Below are 13,429 nucleotides of genomic sequence, written 5' to 3' on the forward strand. Positions count from 1 at the left end.
GGATAAAATATAGAATATGTTACTCCCTGATAATGTAGCTTTCTATTATTGAATGAATTTTTCAGTACCAGCCCATCAGTAGATCGAGTTTTTAGTAACATAACAAAATAAAATAAAAAAAAAACTTTTAAGATAATAAACTGTACTAACTATAAAAAAAAAACTCCACATTGACAGATATTACTGCATAACCCAGCGGAACTGCCGAGACTGTCACAGCAATACTTCAGGTCTCCCCTGTCGCAGGAGGTTGTGGTCGCCGTCAAACCGAAAATGATGACCACATCCGAGGGACTGAAACCCTACGACCCTACCAGGTACGTTTGTTTTTATTTGTTATTTTTTTTTTTAATATGATGCTTGATTCATCCAGCTTTAGCTAGCTAGTTAGCTTGTGTGACGTCACAGACCATAAGTTCCTAGGTTCAAGTACTGGGCCTCATATATCTCACCCTAACAACCTACTTGAGATTGTTTCTTCCAAGAAGTTCTCAATAGTAGCCCGGAGATATAGTTTGGCAACTTCGTTTGTAACACTCCCGATGGCCCGCGGGAGCCGGGGGGCGTGTAGCGATGAATGGAAAACCGACGACTGATACACCTCACTTCCCCGCACGCACGATTTCACACCCGCGCAGTCTTTCTATTTGTCGTGCTCATATCATGAGAGTGTCATCAACGAGCTTGCCAGACTATAGTGGTGTTTTAGAATTTAAACTATCGTGAGCTGGTTCTTGCATCGCAGCACGATCCAAACTGATTGTGGATCGTGCCGCGATGCAAGAACCAGCTCATGACTAAGGGCCCCGTATGGGTTCGAAACTAGTCGGGCATACTCCGAACCGAATGATGATTCATTGTTTAATTAATTGATGATTCACGGTAATATTAATCATTTCCTTCAAAGTCACAGCCGTCGAAGTTAACAATTTAAATTCGATCCGTTCACATAATGTGATAACATACGTGACTACATAACTTATCACACTATATTGGACAAGTACGATCCTTTGAAACACTATAGTTTAATAACTATGCCATGCTTACTTTGGGGCTAGATAGTAATGTGCATATTGTCCAAGTTAATTATTTATATTTTATTAACAGACGCCCGCGATTTCGTCCGCCTGGCAATCGATGTAAACTTTCAATCAACCCCTATTACATTCCGATATATTTTCGCGTGTTTTGCATGTAATAAAAAGTCCTGTAATCATTTTACAAAACTATAACTCAAAACATGAATGATTTATACTAAAAACCCTTTTGAGGTAGAATTTTGAAAAATTTTGAATGACATTATTTTTAGTTTTTTTCTGGGAGTAGGTACACACAACAATTGTTACAAATGTAACTAGAAACATATACCTAGGTCTTTCCATACAAACTTTCAATTTAAACCCCTTTTTAATTTTCCCGACAAAAAATATTCTAAAACCTGAAAACAACGAATATGGCTTAAGTATAGGTCTATCTATCTATCTGCTTATGTATAATAGCCTACTGTAGGACAACGCCTTTGAAGGAGGAAGGGGTCAAACAAAGGGCATTTTTCACTGTCACCTAATGTTTGGAATTGTACCCTCGAGGAGTATTGAAAAATTATTTTCTTTTGAAGGTATATATCGGCTGATAAAAATGATTTATCATTTATAATATTTCGTTACAGGCGACAGTGCTATTTCCCCAGCGAGCGTTACCTGCGATACTTCAAAGTGTACACGCAAGCCAATTGCGAAATGGAATGCCTAACAAACTTTACGTACGCACGATGCGAATGTGTCCATTTCGGCATGCCTCGTGAGTTGCTTATAAATTATTTCTACCAGACTTCCAAAATAGGATAGAGGAAAATTATTAGAAATTGTTTATGTTGTTCCGTTCTACTCTTACCTCTAGTCCCAACCATAGACTAATAAAGTCGTAGTAACTACTCTTACATTGAAAAAAAGCTTCGGACGTAGTACATCTCGTCGGTTATTCCGCAAATCGTTGTCAAATTTTGAGCGATATTTTTATGATAGTGTCAGAGACGGGCTGACATCAGTAGTAGTAGATTTAAAATGTATCAATACACACACACAATGTACAATTTCCATCAATAATGTTTCAAATTATCCCTAAAGTGACAGAGAATAACCTTGAGCGAAGTCCCGGACTTGTGACTGATGGATGTAGGGTTAGGGACGTCACTAAAAATAGTTAACACTCCCCTTCTTCGCTCAAGTAATTCTTCCCGCCCAACCAAACCTGGCGTGATACCACAAGTTATATAATATAGAACTAAGCACAACACATTTTCTCTGTCTACATTCTTTCATTGTTGGAACATAATAACAGAACCTTTAACAGCTTTCAATAGTAGTAGATAATATGTATAATAAAGTACCTACATAATCTAATATTCTTTAGATTACATGCTTACGCCGCTACTAACTTAAATGAAACCATTTTTACCACAGATGGGCCCAACATGGCAGTATGCAACGCAGGGAGCGTGGCGTGCATAAAGAAAGCACAAAGTAAGTAAACTTTACTAAAGTAAGAAGTCATTAGGTAATGTCTTCTTCACTGTCACGGACTGTCCTGTGTGGGCCTGTTTTGATAATAATCGAATACAATACATACTCGTAAGAAGTTTTAAGTACAAACACCTCACTTAGATTTCCCCCAAAAAGAAGAACATCAAATCATAGCTTAGACTAATATGCTATGGAGTTGTACGGCACCCAAATTCACCAACAAAATTGTCTGTCGGTTTTTATAGGGGGACGAGGTAAACTCACATCATGTACTCGTACATGTATGAAGTCGCTTCCGCAGTATGTTCTCTTAGTTCTTTTAAACTATTTTATGGATTTTAATGCAGTTTTCATAAGGAAGTTTTACATGAAAAGTACCTACCTACATATTATAGTTAAATGTACGGATTGTAATTTAAATAACAAAAATTATAGACCTATTGTTTGTATGGTCTCTTTTAAAATTTCAGTGGAACTAGTCACAGCAGACATTGAAAATAGAATAACCAATGAAGTACATAACGACACTCTCGATGAAGCTCGCCGTGTTGCAGCCGAATGCAGATGTTTGCCAGCTTGCACCTCCATAGAATACGAGGCCGAAACCTCGCAGGCCGATTATGACTGGAAGGCAATTTATGGAGCTTACAACTTGCCGATCCCCGAAGAAGATAACGAGTAATTTTATTATAAAGTAGCTGACGCCCGCGATTTCGTTAGCGTGGAATTCAGTTTTTTACGATACCGCAGGAACCATGGATTTTCCGGGATAAAAAGTAGCCTTTGTGTTAGTCTAGAGCAAAATCTATTTCCATTCCAAATTTAAATCGATTCAATAGTAGCGGCGTTAAAGAGAAACAAACGTCCATGCAAACTTTCGCGTTTATAATATTAGTTTTATTAAATTGTAAAACTACCCACAAACATTAAAAAACAGCATTAATACGTAAGATAAAATCAATTATGAGATAACCGATTATGAGACAACCACTATAATATATTTTTTTTCCAGTGTACTCTACGCACGTGTGATGATTTTCTTTAAAGAAGCGCAGTTTATAACATCGCGGCGTTCAGAACTCTATGGACAAACAGATTTTCTTGCCAACTGCGGAGGTTTACTCGGCCTTTTCATGGGATTCTCTATACTCAGCTTAGCAGAAATAATATATTTCCTTTCTTTGAGGTACATATTTAGTATAGCTATCTATGCTTGGAGTCTGGCTAATGAAAGCAGAGACTGAAATCGCCCGCCAAATTTAAAAAAATCATATAAACAAATTAAAAAGCATGCGTTTTCATAATTTGTTTAAATATTTTTTTTGTTTGTGAAAACATTACTACCTACCTATAAATAAGTATTAAACTCTGTTAGGTAATTGAATATTTGTACTATAATTTTCAGAATTTCCTCCGATTTTTTTTTAATTTCGCGTACGATTTCAGTCTCTACTTTTATTAGCCAAACTGTAATTACTCATTACATAATATTATAAAGAGGTAAAGTAAGTAATGATTATAACTACTCAGCGGTGAAGAGTCCATAAATGCTGATTCCCGTCGGGTTACCTTTCAAAAATCCAGACATATCTACACATTATTCATTATTGTAATGTATGAATGAGAAACCGAAGTTAGTACCAAGCGGTATGAATTTCCTTTTCTTTAAGGATGGAATTTTGACGAAGGCAAACCGTCGCTTACCTTCGTCAAAATTCCATCCTTCTGCTCCGTTTTGCTGTGAGTAGACACGCCTGCGTTTTGGTTGCGTTGAATTTCGATGTGAGTAGGTATTAGTGGCGAAGGATGGAATTTTGACGAAGGCAAACCGTCGCTTACCTTCGTCAAAATTCCATCCTTCTGCTCCGTTTTGCTGTGAGTAGACACGCCTGCGTTTTGGTTGCGTTGAATTTCGATGTGAGTAGGTATTAGTGGCGAAGGATGGAATTTTGACGAAGGCAAACCGTCACTTACCTTCTTCAAAATTCCATCCTATCCATTCCATATATATCCACCTACTCACATCGAAATTCAACGCAACCAAAACGCAGGCGTGTCTACTCACAGCAAAACGGAGTCCTTTCACTGCATCTCCTTTCCGAAATATATCTGTTCCTATCACCGATCATATAGATCTTCTGTGTGGATCATATAGATATTTTGATGGCTCTGCTAAGTATCAGTTAGCTGCTTTGGACGCTGTAGATCGCCGAGCCAGGAGACTTATAGGCGAAGACTCACCCCTTCTGAAAAAACTTCAAACCCTTGGTCATCGTAGGAAGGTTGCTAGTCTCTCGGTTTTTTACAGAATATATTTCGGAGAGTGTGCACAGGAGCTATTTGAGCTTGTACCACCGTCACCTTTTTACCATCGCACTGCAAGACACCGGGTAGGTTTCCATCCCTACGTCATTGACATTCCTAGGACTCGTACGAAACGATATGCCTCTTCGTTTCTTATACGGGTATGGAACTCTCTCCCGAAGTCAGTATTTCCACATCACATACCATGCCATGCCAGTATTGCCACATCTACACTTACCATCAGGTGATATTTTGGTCAAGCGCGAGCTTATTCCGTATAAAAAAAATCTATAAAATGATTTTATTTTACAGACTTTTCTGTTTGCTCTGGCAACGACGTCAAAATAAAAAACGGAACCTTGAAAAATCAAATAAGTATGGAAATCAAGGCCCAGACAAAATAAAACAACTGTACAGCGATTAAGGTTTTATTACGAGTACCGCAGCTACTTGCAAAAAGCTAATTTCTTGCGTCACATAATCATGAAAAAAAAGGAACTGCATTTTAACCATTAAAAGTATTTACGTTACCTAAATGCACAGAGTACTTATTAAGAATTATACTCACACTTGCTATGTAATTATATTATTATTAAGAATCATGTGTTTTGCATCTAAAAATGTATTTTATTCGAAAATTTTAAGTACATAATAAATGATCTTAATGAGAAAAAAGTAGCTGTTTTATTTTATTTATACGGTACTGGGTCCTCTAGGCTTTTTAGGTATGTATCCTATCCTATTCTGTATTTCTTCAACAGGTTTAGGCGCTCCAGTACATACAAATAAATGATTAGGTGTTTCTTCCCGCATTTCGCACCTACTTGTTGAACTATTGGCTTGATTTCTTCTGTAGGCTTCGTACTCTTGCAAAACGTCTAGTTTTAGAGTTATTTCTGTTAACGGTCTTCGTATCATATTGTATCTGTAAAAAATATTAAATTTGAACGCATCTAAATGAGAATTATAGAGTTAAAAATCTGTGGTACATATAATACTGATCCATAGAGTAAAGATAAAAAGAGATGTTCACTTTATTATCGATATCAAGCATATTATTGGGAAAAGAATAATAAGATTGCAACCTATGAAAATTTAAAATTATAAAAAATATTTTATTAAAATAGTACTTTAACACATCTATGGGTACCTATTAAAAACATCTGTATGGCTTGACCAGAAATATAAAATACTACTAATACGCAACATCACTTTTTTTAGTTTTCACTTTATTATCGATATCAAGCATATTATTGGGAAAAGAATAATAAGATTGCAACCTATGAAAATTTAAAATTATAAAAAATATTTTATTAAAATAGTACTTTAACACATCTATGGGTACCTATTAAAAACATCTGTATGGCTTGACCAGAAATATAAAATACTACTAATACGCAACATGACTTTTTTTAGTTTTCTGATTAGGCTAGACTGATTATAATAGAAAAATCTTAGAGAGGAATACTACTTAAAATAGGTATATTAAAATAATCTTGTAAATCTCCGTAACTTCTGAATGTAAATCATTTGATGGAGTATGTAATTCAATATACAAATCAACGACATACATTGTACCTACGATCTATAGACTCAAAGATCACTGTCACCGAGTGTGTACAGTACAGTTTATTACGTCGCCGGCGGTACAGTAATGTTTTGTATAGCTTGTTTATGGTCCAAAAATAGACAAAAAATTATAATATATTTCATTTCAGTAATGTGAATTTGCTTAGCGAAAGCATGACTTGCAAATATTTAATAATGTATCAACAGTTTGAAGGTTGCTTTTGATACTACAAGTTATCGATAAAGATAATATAGTACAAGTTTATTGCGAATCACATCACTATGCCAATTGTACTTTTTTACTTGTTCGTAAAATCGTTAATGTCGAGTCACGTCATCCTAAAGCATATTTGCGTTAGATTTATAAATACACGATAATTAATATATTTTGTGTTAAAATAAGTGTTCTAATAACAAGAAAACTTAATTCAACTCACCAAAATGTTGTATCTTGAGGATTATTTGGAAAGTAAGTATTGCTTTCGTCGACTGACAATATTACACGCTAACGCCATTACGGTTGGCATCAATGAAATCTTGAGTTTTGTTTTTGCCGCCATGTTTCAAATTATGCGTTGTTTTTTTAATATTTATTTTCTTATTTTATTATATTATTGCGCCAATTCGCATTGCTACTTTGTAGTTGTATTATAAGTTCCTTTAGGTAGGCAAGGCTAGCCATTAAAATTTACATTAATTCTTAGAATATGGAATGAATCTAATAATCTGAGTAATAAATAGAATACATTAAAATATTATTAAGATTATTGTAACATGTTAAAAACTTATATTCTTCTTAAGGGAATTTAACCGTATTTGATGGAAAAATTAAAATTTCAAATAGAATTCAATAAATATTTGACCTATAGCCAATATGTATATTTTTTTTATATATATGGCTTCGCAATACATTTAGCGAGACATCAGGTAAAAATTTACCCTGAGGGCAAAAGTAGTCAAATATAGTCCATCATCCATCTTTTGCAGTCAGTCCTAGTCAAGTAGAGTCATGCTTTAGTAAGACCACTGAGAAAATCAAATTAATTACTTGTTCTACTTCCACTTCACTTTCACACCTTTACACAACTATATTGAATAAAATGCATTTTATTATATGCAATAAAACTCTAAAATGCAGCAAATCAATGAAAATTAAACATTACCTATATGTGATTCCTACAAATTTCCCACCAAATTCTAGATTTTATTCAAACTGTATCTACACATTGCAGTGATTGAGCATTTGCCTCAGGAGCTAAGGGACAGATTCACGGAAATGCGAGAAATGGATTTATCAGTTCAGAGTAAGTGTTTTTAATAATCTATATATAAAGAAAGTTATTATAGCTACATTATTTATAACTCAAAAACGGCTGGACCGATTTGGCTGCAAATTAGTGGAGAGGAGCTTGGAACCAGAAGACGGACATAAGACACTTAGGGTAGGCATGTGGTAGGAGTAGAGTTTCATGCAGACAAAGTTGTGGGCGTCCGTTAGTTTTTAATAATCATAAATTTTTGGCATGCCTGTATCTCAGAAGCAAGTAGATAGCATAGTATGTGTGAATGTTGCCACTGCTGCAGGCAGGCAGTTGCGGACAAGATTCAATCTGCCCCCAACTCTGTCTTTTCCTTTTCTTGTTTTATTTCTTACATTATTTTGGCACAGTTATTCATCCACAACACTGATTTGGAGGTTTGAGTTCATTTAAAATTAATTAAAGAAATTTGTCATATTTGAAATAGTTGACTGTGACAATCATACCCAAAAAAGGGTTTTACTTGGATGTCGCTAAAAAAAAGGGTTACACATTTTAAAATAAAATTAAATATAATCCTCATTCAGACATGGAGGTGAAATAAAAATCACACTTACACAAAGTATAAATGAAACATTACAGATAACATGGATACGCTGGAGAAACGTGTGCGGACACTGTTTGGTGGATGCCGCAGAGGAGAGGTGAACACTGATCAGGCTAACACTGAGTTTGCCGACATCAAGAAAGGATACACCAAAACATTGGAGGAGGCTGATGAGAAGGTCACGTTAGCAAATCAGATGTACGACTTGGTTGACAGATATCTCCGGAGGCTAGGTAATAAAACTTAGATTTAAGAATGTAATAAAACTAAAAACTAAAGCCATACAAATGCTATTTCTTACCTAATTTATTTTAAATTATGTATTGTTTCTTAAAAAATAATATTCAGAAACATACTAACTATATTATCTGATTGTTCTACTACTACTAATCAAATTTATTTTCATAAATATAGGAATCAGAACCAGAATAATTTATTTGCAAGAAACAATTCATTTAGTTATACAAAGTTGATTAGGTAACAATGTTTCACCATTAATAGGTATCAAATGTTTAATTAATAAAATTAAAATTGAATGACATCAAGTTTAAAAGATATATAATTACAAAAATTTTTTTGAAGGATCAGTAAAGTAACTATTTTGTATTAGAAAGAGTAGTAACATTTTTGTATTAGAAATTTTTTAAAATTTTCTTTAAGTGCAAGCTTGTTGATGCTTCTGGAACAAGGAACAAAGTTAATTCAAATTATTATTATTGGGTGTGAATTGATTAGCTATTTAAACCCTCATTTATAATTTGTTTGTTGATAAACATTGCACATGGCTTAATTATAATTTAAAAGACTACGATTATCTTGTAGTAGTAATGAAGTTTTTTGTGTCATGGGTTGTCCAACTATGCTCATTTTTTTTTCTAAGCATTGCTGCATTCCAGTCTAAATAGTATGGTTATTTGTGTAATTACAGCCACATTTTTCTAATCATCAGCATTGTTTTGTTGTTGAAATGATTTGTTGTTTCTTTTTAAAAGAAATTGCTTGCTAACTAAAAGTTTGAGTACCATATAAATCCTTGAAAGTTTGTAGCTATGTGTTATTCAATCACAAAACTGCTGAGTTGAATGAAAATACAGATATTCATAACCTGAATACATTTTATCTTGTTTGTTGGTCTATCTGGTTTCTGGTTTTGTTAATCTGCGAAACTACTAAATGAATTTAGTGTAATTTTCACAAATAGATTAAGCTAGGCTTTACATTATATTTTCTCTTCTCGTCATCTCAAGTACAAGATTAACACATACACAGTTGTAGACACACACAATATGTTTTATTTTTAGTATTACCTACCCACTAAGATTAATTTAATACATTTTTATACATCAGGAGTTCACAACTCTTAAAAGGAAACTATTATTAAAGACTTGCTTTAATAATTGTTAATACTAAAATTAACAATTTTTTTTTATTGTGTCTCTTTGTTTGTTAGAATATTCTACAATGAATTACTCAGCTACCTTGCTAAAAAAATATTATTACTGTTCATATTAATGTGCATGTGCATATTTTTCAAAATACTTTTTTGTATTATTAGATACAGAACTGCACAAATTCAAGTGCGAGCTGGAAGCAGACAACAAGGGCATAACAGAGTTGTTGGAGAAGCGCTCACTGGATCTGGACACCAATACTAACCACACCAGCACATCAAACAATAACCACTACAAGGACAGCAGGTGAGTTGCAACACCTTTATTAAAAAAAAATATTTTAAAAGGTATATCTATAAACATGTCTGTTTCTACGTCCATCACCTATAGGGTGGAGCAGTCCTTATTGCATATACAATTCGACCCAATTCCCAATTTTGGGATTTTGGGATTTTGCTTCTATGAAGTACACGCCTGGCTACAGAATGGTTTTGGCTACAAACTATTTGATTAATTGTTTGTTTGCATTGAATAGGCTCTGAAAATACTGATCTAGTTTCAAAAATTCTTTTACCAAAAAAAATTAGAGAGCTACATTATCAAGGAGTGACATGGATGTTTATCCCCGTATTCCCACGGGAATGTCATAAAACCACGGGGTCCACGGGATTCTGCAATAGCTTGGCAAGTTAGTTGATGACACTCCCATGATATGCGGGCGACGGGAGCGGAAGGACTGCGCGGGTTTGAAGTCGTGGGCGCGGGGCAGAGGGAATGAATGCACGGGTATGAAGTCGTGCGCGTGGGGCATGGCTACCCTCTCCCGGCCCCCGCGGACCATCGGGAGTGTTAAGAATAAATTTTCCAAGCTACTATTTTCGTAGATACCGCATTCGAGCTGAAAAGAGACGCGACAGTTGGGCTACCCGCGAGTCGCGCGCCCACGCCAGCAACGGCAACATGTCCAGAACTGATTCTGCTTTGCAGGTAACAATTATGTTAATATTATTATATCAAAATTCTACCCCTAAATGTTAACCTTTTTAAAGGGGTTAATTTTTTTTAAATATAAATCGTTCACGTTTAGAGTTATAGTTTTGGTAACTGATTTTATTGGACTATTTATTTTAAGTAAAACATGCGAAAATATAAATAGACGGGGTAAAATAGGGGTTGATAGTTTACATCGATTTCCACGCAGAGTCGCGGGCGTCCGCTAATTAAGAATAAAGTTAAATGAAATTATTAATGGGTGTAAAATGTCTAATGTTACAAAGCTACATAAAATTCAGCTAGGTATTATTTCCAGAGGATGCGGGTTCGAATCCGGTCCGGGGCATGCTCCTCCCAACTTTTTAGTTGTGTGCATTTTAAGAAATTAAATATCACGTGTCTCTAACGGTGAAGGAAAACATCGTGAGGAAACCTGCATACTAGAGAATTGTCTTAATTCTCTGCGTGTATGAAGTCTGCCAATCCGCATTGGGTAATCCAGCGTGGTGGACTAATGGCCTAACCCTTCTCATTCTGAGAGGAGACTCGAGCTCAGCAGTGAGCCGAATATGGGTTGAAAATGATGATTATTTCCGTTATCACCATCTCATCATCATCATATCAGCTGATGGACGTCAACTGCAGGACATAGGCCTTTTGTAGGGACTTCCAAACATCATGATACTGAGCCACCTGCATCCAGCAAAGCCTTGCGATTCGCTTGATGTCATTAGTCCACCTGGTGGGGGTCGGCCAACACAGCACTTTCTAGTGCGGGGTCGCCATTCCAGCACCTTGGGACCCCAACGTCCATCGGCTCTTCGAACTATGTGCTCCGCCCATTGCCACTTCAGCTTCGCAACTCGTTGAGCTATGTCGGTGACTTTGGTTCTTCTGCGGACCTCCTCATTTCTCATTCGATCACGCAGAGATACTCCTAACATAGCTCGTTCCATCGCCTGCTGTGTGACTCTGAACCTTCTTATGAGGCGCATAGTTAGCGACCAAGTCTATGAACCATAGGTCATCACTGGCTACACGCAACATCTTAATCACCAGCATAATGCTGGAGACGAAGGAGAAATGGGAAGCTATAAGATTTTATCTGGAAGGAATCATAAAGTGTAAAGAGAAGGACGAAAGAGAAAGAAATAAAGCTCGGTGATACATAGACAGGGGTGTTGGTGGTAGGTCGAGTTGGCAGGAACACCAACGCCTTGGGGTCAGGAGGGGCTTTTTTTAGCCGGTAGGAGTCCGGCACTATCCGGTTCAGGATGTCCATGAGGATTTTTTTCCTCCTGAAAAAAAAAAAAAAAAACACGCACCATCTGACAGTGTATATAATATTCGCAGGCTGCGCTCGGACGTGATTCTTACTCGCTGGGGCACGCGGGCAGCGCCATCGCCGCTGCCGCCAGCCAGGCCATTGCCGCCACGCAGCAGGTACAGTACGCGACCTGCTACTTGAACTATGCGAACTAGTGATTTTAAACTCATTTCGTGGTTGTTCATTATGAATATTATCTAAACGAGCACAAACAAAGGGGGCAAACCAAGAGTGATCGAAACGCCTAATAATAAAAGCGATGTCGAGGTTGTTGAAAAAAGAAAAAGAACGAGAAAGAGGGTAGATCGATTCTGCCTCTAACAGCTGATGTCAACTTCGCACCTCGCAACTTTAGTGATTCAGTCCCGTCGTGACCACGATCCATGCAACTGGCTCGAAATATCGACATTAAAAATATGCGAACTAGGCATAACAGTTACGCTGAGACACACATACAAAAACACACTCACATACAGATATATGTATTTTCATACATAATTACATACAGATGTTATGTTTGACTATGGAAGAGTGAGGCTGTCACAGGCACCAAAGATGCCATGCCCAAAAGAAGGTTTCAACAATGAAATTTATAAAAACTTATATGTTTAACTAATAAAGATTTTGTATTTTTTTATGCGCGGTTTCGGGTATTCGTTCAGACCAGAATTATAGAAGGACCAGTATCGCACCTAAATTCACGAACAAAATTGTCTGTAATTTTCGGAGGAAAACTAGCTTAGATTTTATATTTTATACTAAACTTAAAATTTTTAACCGTTTTTTTCACCATTCAACAAAATTTTCAATTATTAGACGTATTTTTGTACCGAGATTACCAGGTAACCGTTATCGTTACTATCGGATAACCAGCGGAGCACGCGTCTGACAATAATTTATAATTGTACCTGCGCATTGTCATTTTGGTTCAACTTACTTGCCGGGGTCTATCTACTTGCTATAACTTGGCTGGTGGGAGGCTACGTGGCTAGATACCACCCTACCGGCAAAGACGCCATTTAATGTTCCGGTACGATGTCGTGTAAAAACCTAAGAGTATAGGGGTGTGGATTTTCATCCTACTCCTAACAAGTTAGCCCGCTTCCATCTTAGATTGTATCATCACTTACCATCAGGTGAGATTGTAGTCAAGGGCTAACTCGTAGACAATTAAAAAAAACCTTTGGAGCGGATTAGAATTTTGCGGTGTAGTGTTACGTCAGAAAAAAATACATTATTTCATAATGAATTCTTCGTACAACGAATGTTTTCTTTAGAGTGTGCAATATGTAATTTGGTGGTTACAAATGGTTCTGGATCTCAGATTCTGGAAAAGTTAGGAGCCTGATATTTGGGTAAATGATATTTCAAAGTGTTAGCTTCGTTATGACTATACAAAATACACAAATTGTAAAACTTTTCTCGATAGTTTATTTTTTTGAAAAATACATGTTTTG

The 13,429-nt window shown here is 36.1% G+C and overlaps 2 protein-coding genes and 1 long non-coding RNA gene across 5 annotated transcripts in view; 2 read left to right on the top strand and 1 right to left on the bottom strand.

Annotated features, from left to right (window-relative positions):
- LOC112045353 (pickpocket protein 28) overlaps positions 1-5,389 on the top strand; it is a 14,584-nt gene extending 9,195 nt beyond the window's left edge. For all 3 annotated transcript variants that reach the window (XM_024081500.2, XM_052887599.1, XM_024081501.2), the window contains exons 9-14: positions 178-317; positions 1,670-1,800; positions 2,463-2,522; positions 2,993-3,200; positions 3,535-3,708; positions 5,139-5,389. In XM_024081500.2, coding sequence (XP_023937268.1) covers positions 178-317; positions 1,670-1,800; positions 2,463-2,522; positions 2,993-3,200; positions 3,535-3,708; positions 5,139-5,250 — 825 coding nt within the window. In that variant the 3' untranslated portion in view covers positions 5,251-5,389. The remainder of the gene's footprint in view (positions 1-177; positions 318-1,669; positions 1,801-2,462; positions 2,523-2,992; positions 3,201-3,534; positions 3,709-5,138) is intronic.
- Positions 5,241-7,615, bottom strand: LOC112045356 (uncharacterized). Its single transcript, XR_002886804.2, has 2 exons — positions 6,833-7,615; positions 5,241-5,751 (listed from the first exon to the last, which is right to left on the bottom strand). It is a non-coding gene; the product is annotated as an uncharacterized LOC112045356 (long non-coding RNA).
- The window catches only part of LOC112045354 (inhibitor of growth protein 3), an 18,049-nt gene continuing 11,306 nt past the window's right edge, over positions 6,687-13,429 (top strand). The window contains exons 1-6 of the mRNA XM_024081502.2: positions 6,687-6,864; positions 7,628-7,699; positions 8,297-8,494; positions 9,817-9,958; positions 10,537-10,639; positions 11,999-12,088. Coding sequence (XP_023937270.1) covers positions 6,837-6,864; positions 7,628-7,699; positions 8,297-8,494; positions 9,817-9,958; positions 10,537-10,639; positions 11,999-12,088 — 633 coding nt within the window. The 5' untranslated portion in view covers positions 6,687-6,836. The remainder of the gene's footprint in view (positions 6,865-7,627; positions 7,700-8,296; positions 8,495-9,816; positions 9,959-10,536; positions 10,640-11,998; positions 12,089-13,429) is intronic.

The sequence above is a fragment of the Bicyclus anynana genome, chromosome 19 (assembly GCF_947172395.1).
Source record: "Bicyclus anynana chromosome 19, ilBicAnyn1.1, whole genome shotgun sequence".
In the NCBI taxonomy this organism is placed as follows: domain Eukaryota; kingdom Metazoa; phylum Arthropoda; class Insecta; order Lepidoptera; family Nymphalidae; genus Bicyclus; species Bicyclus anynana.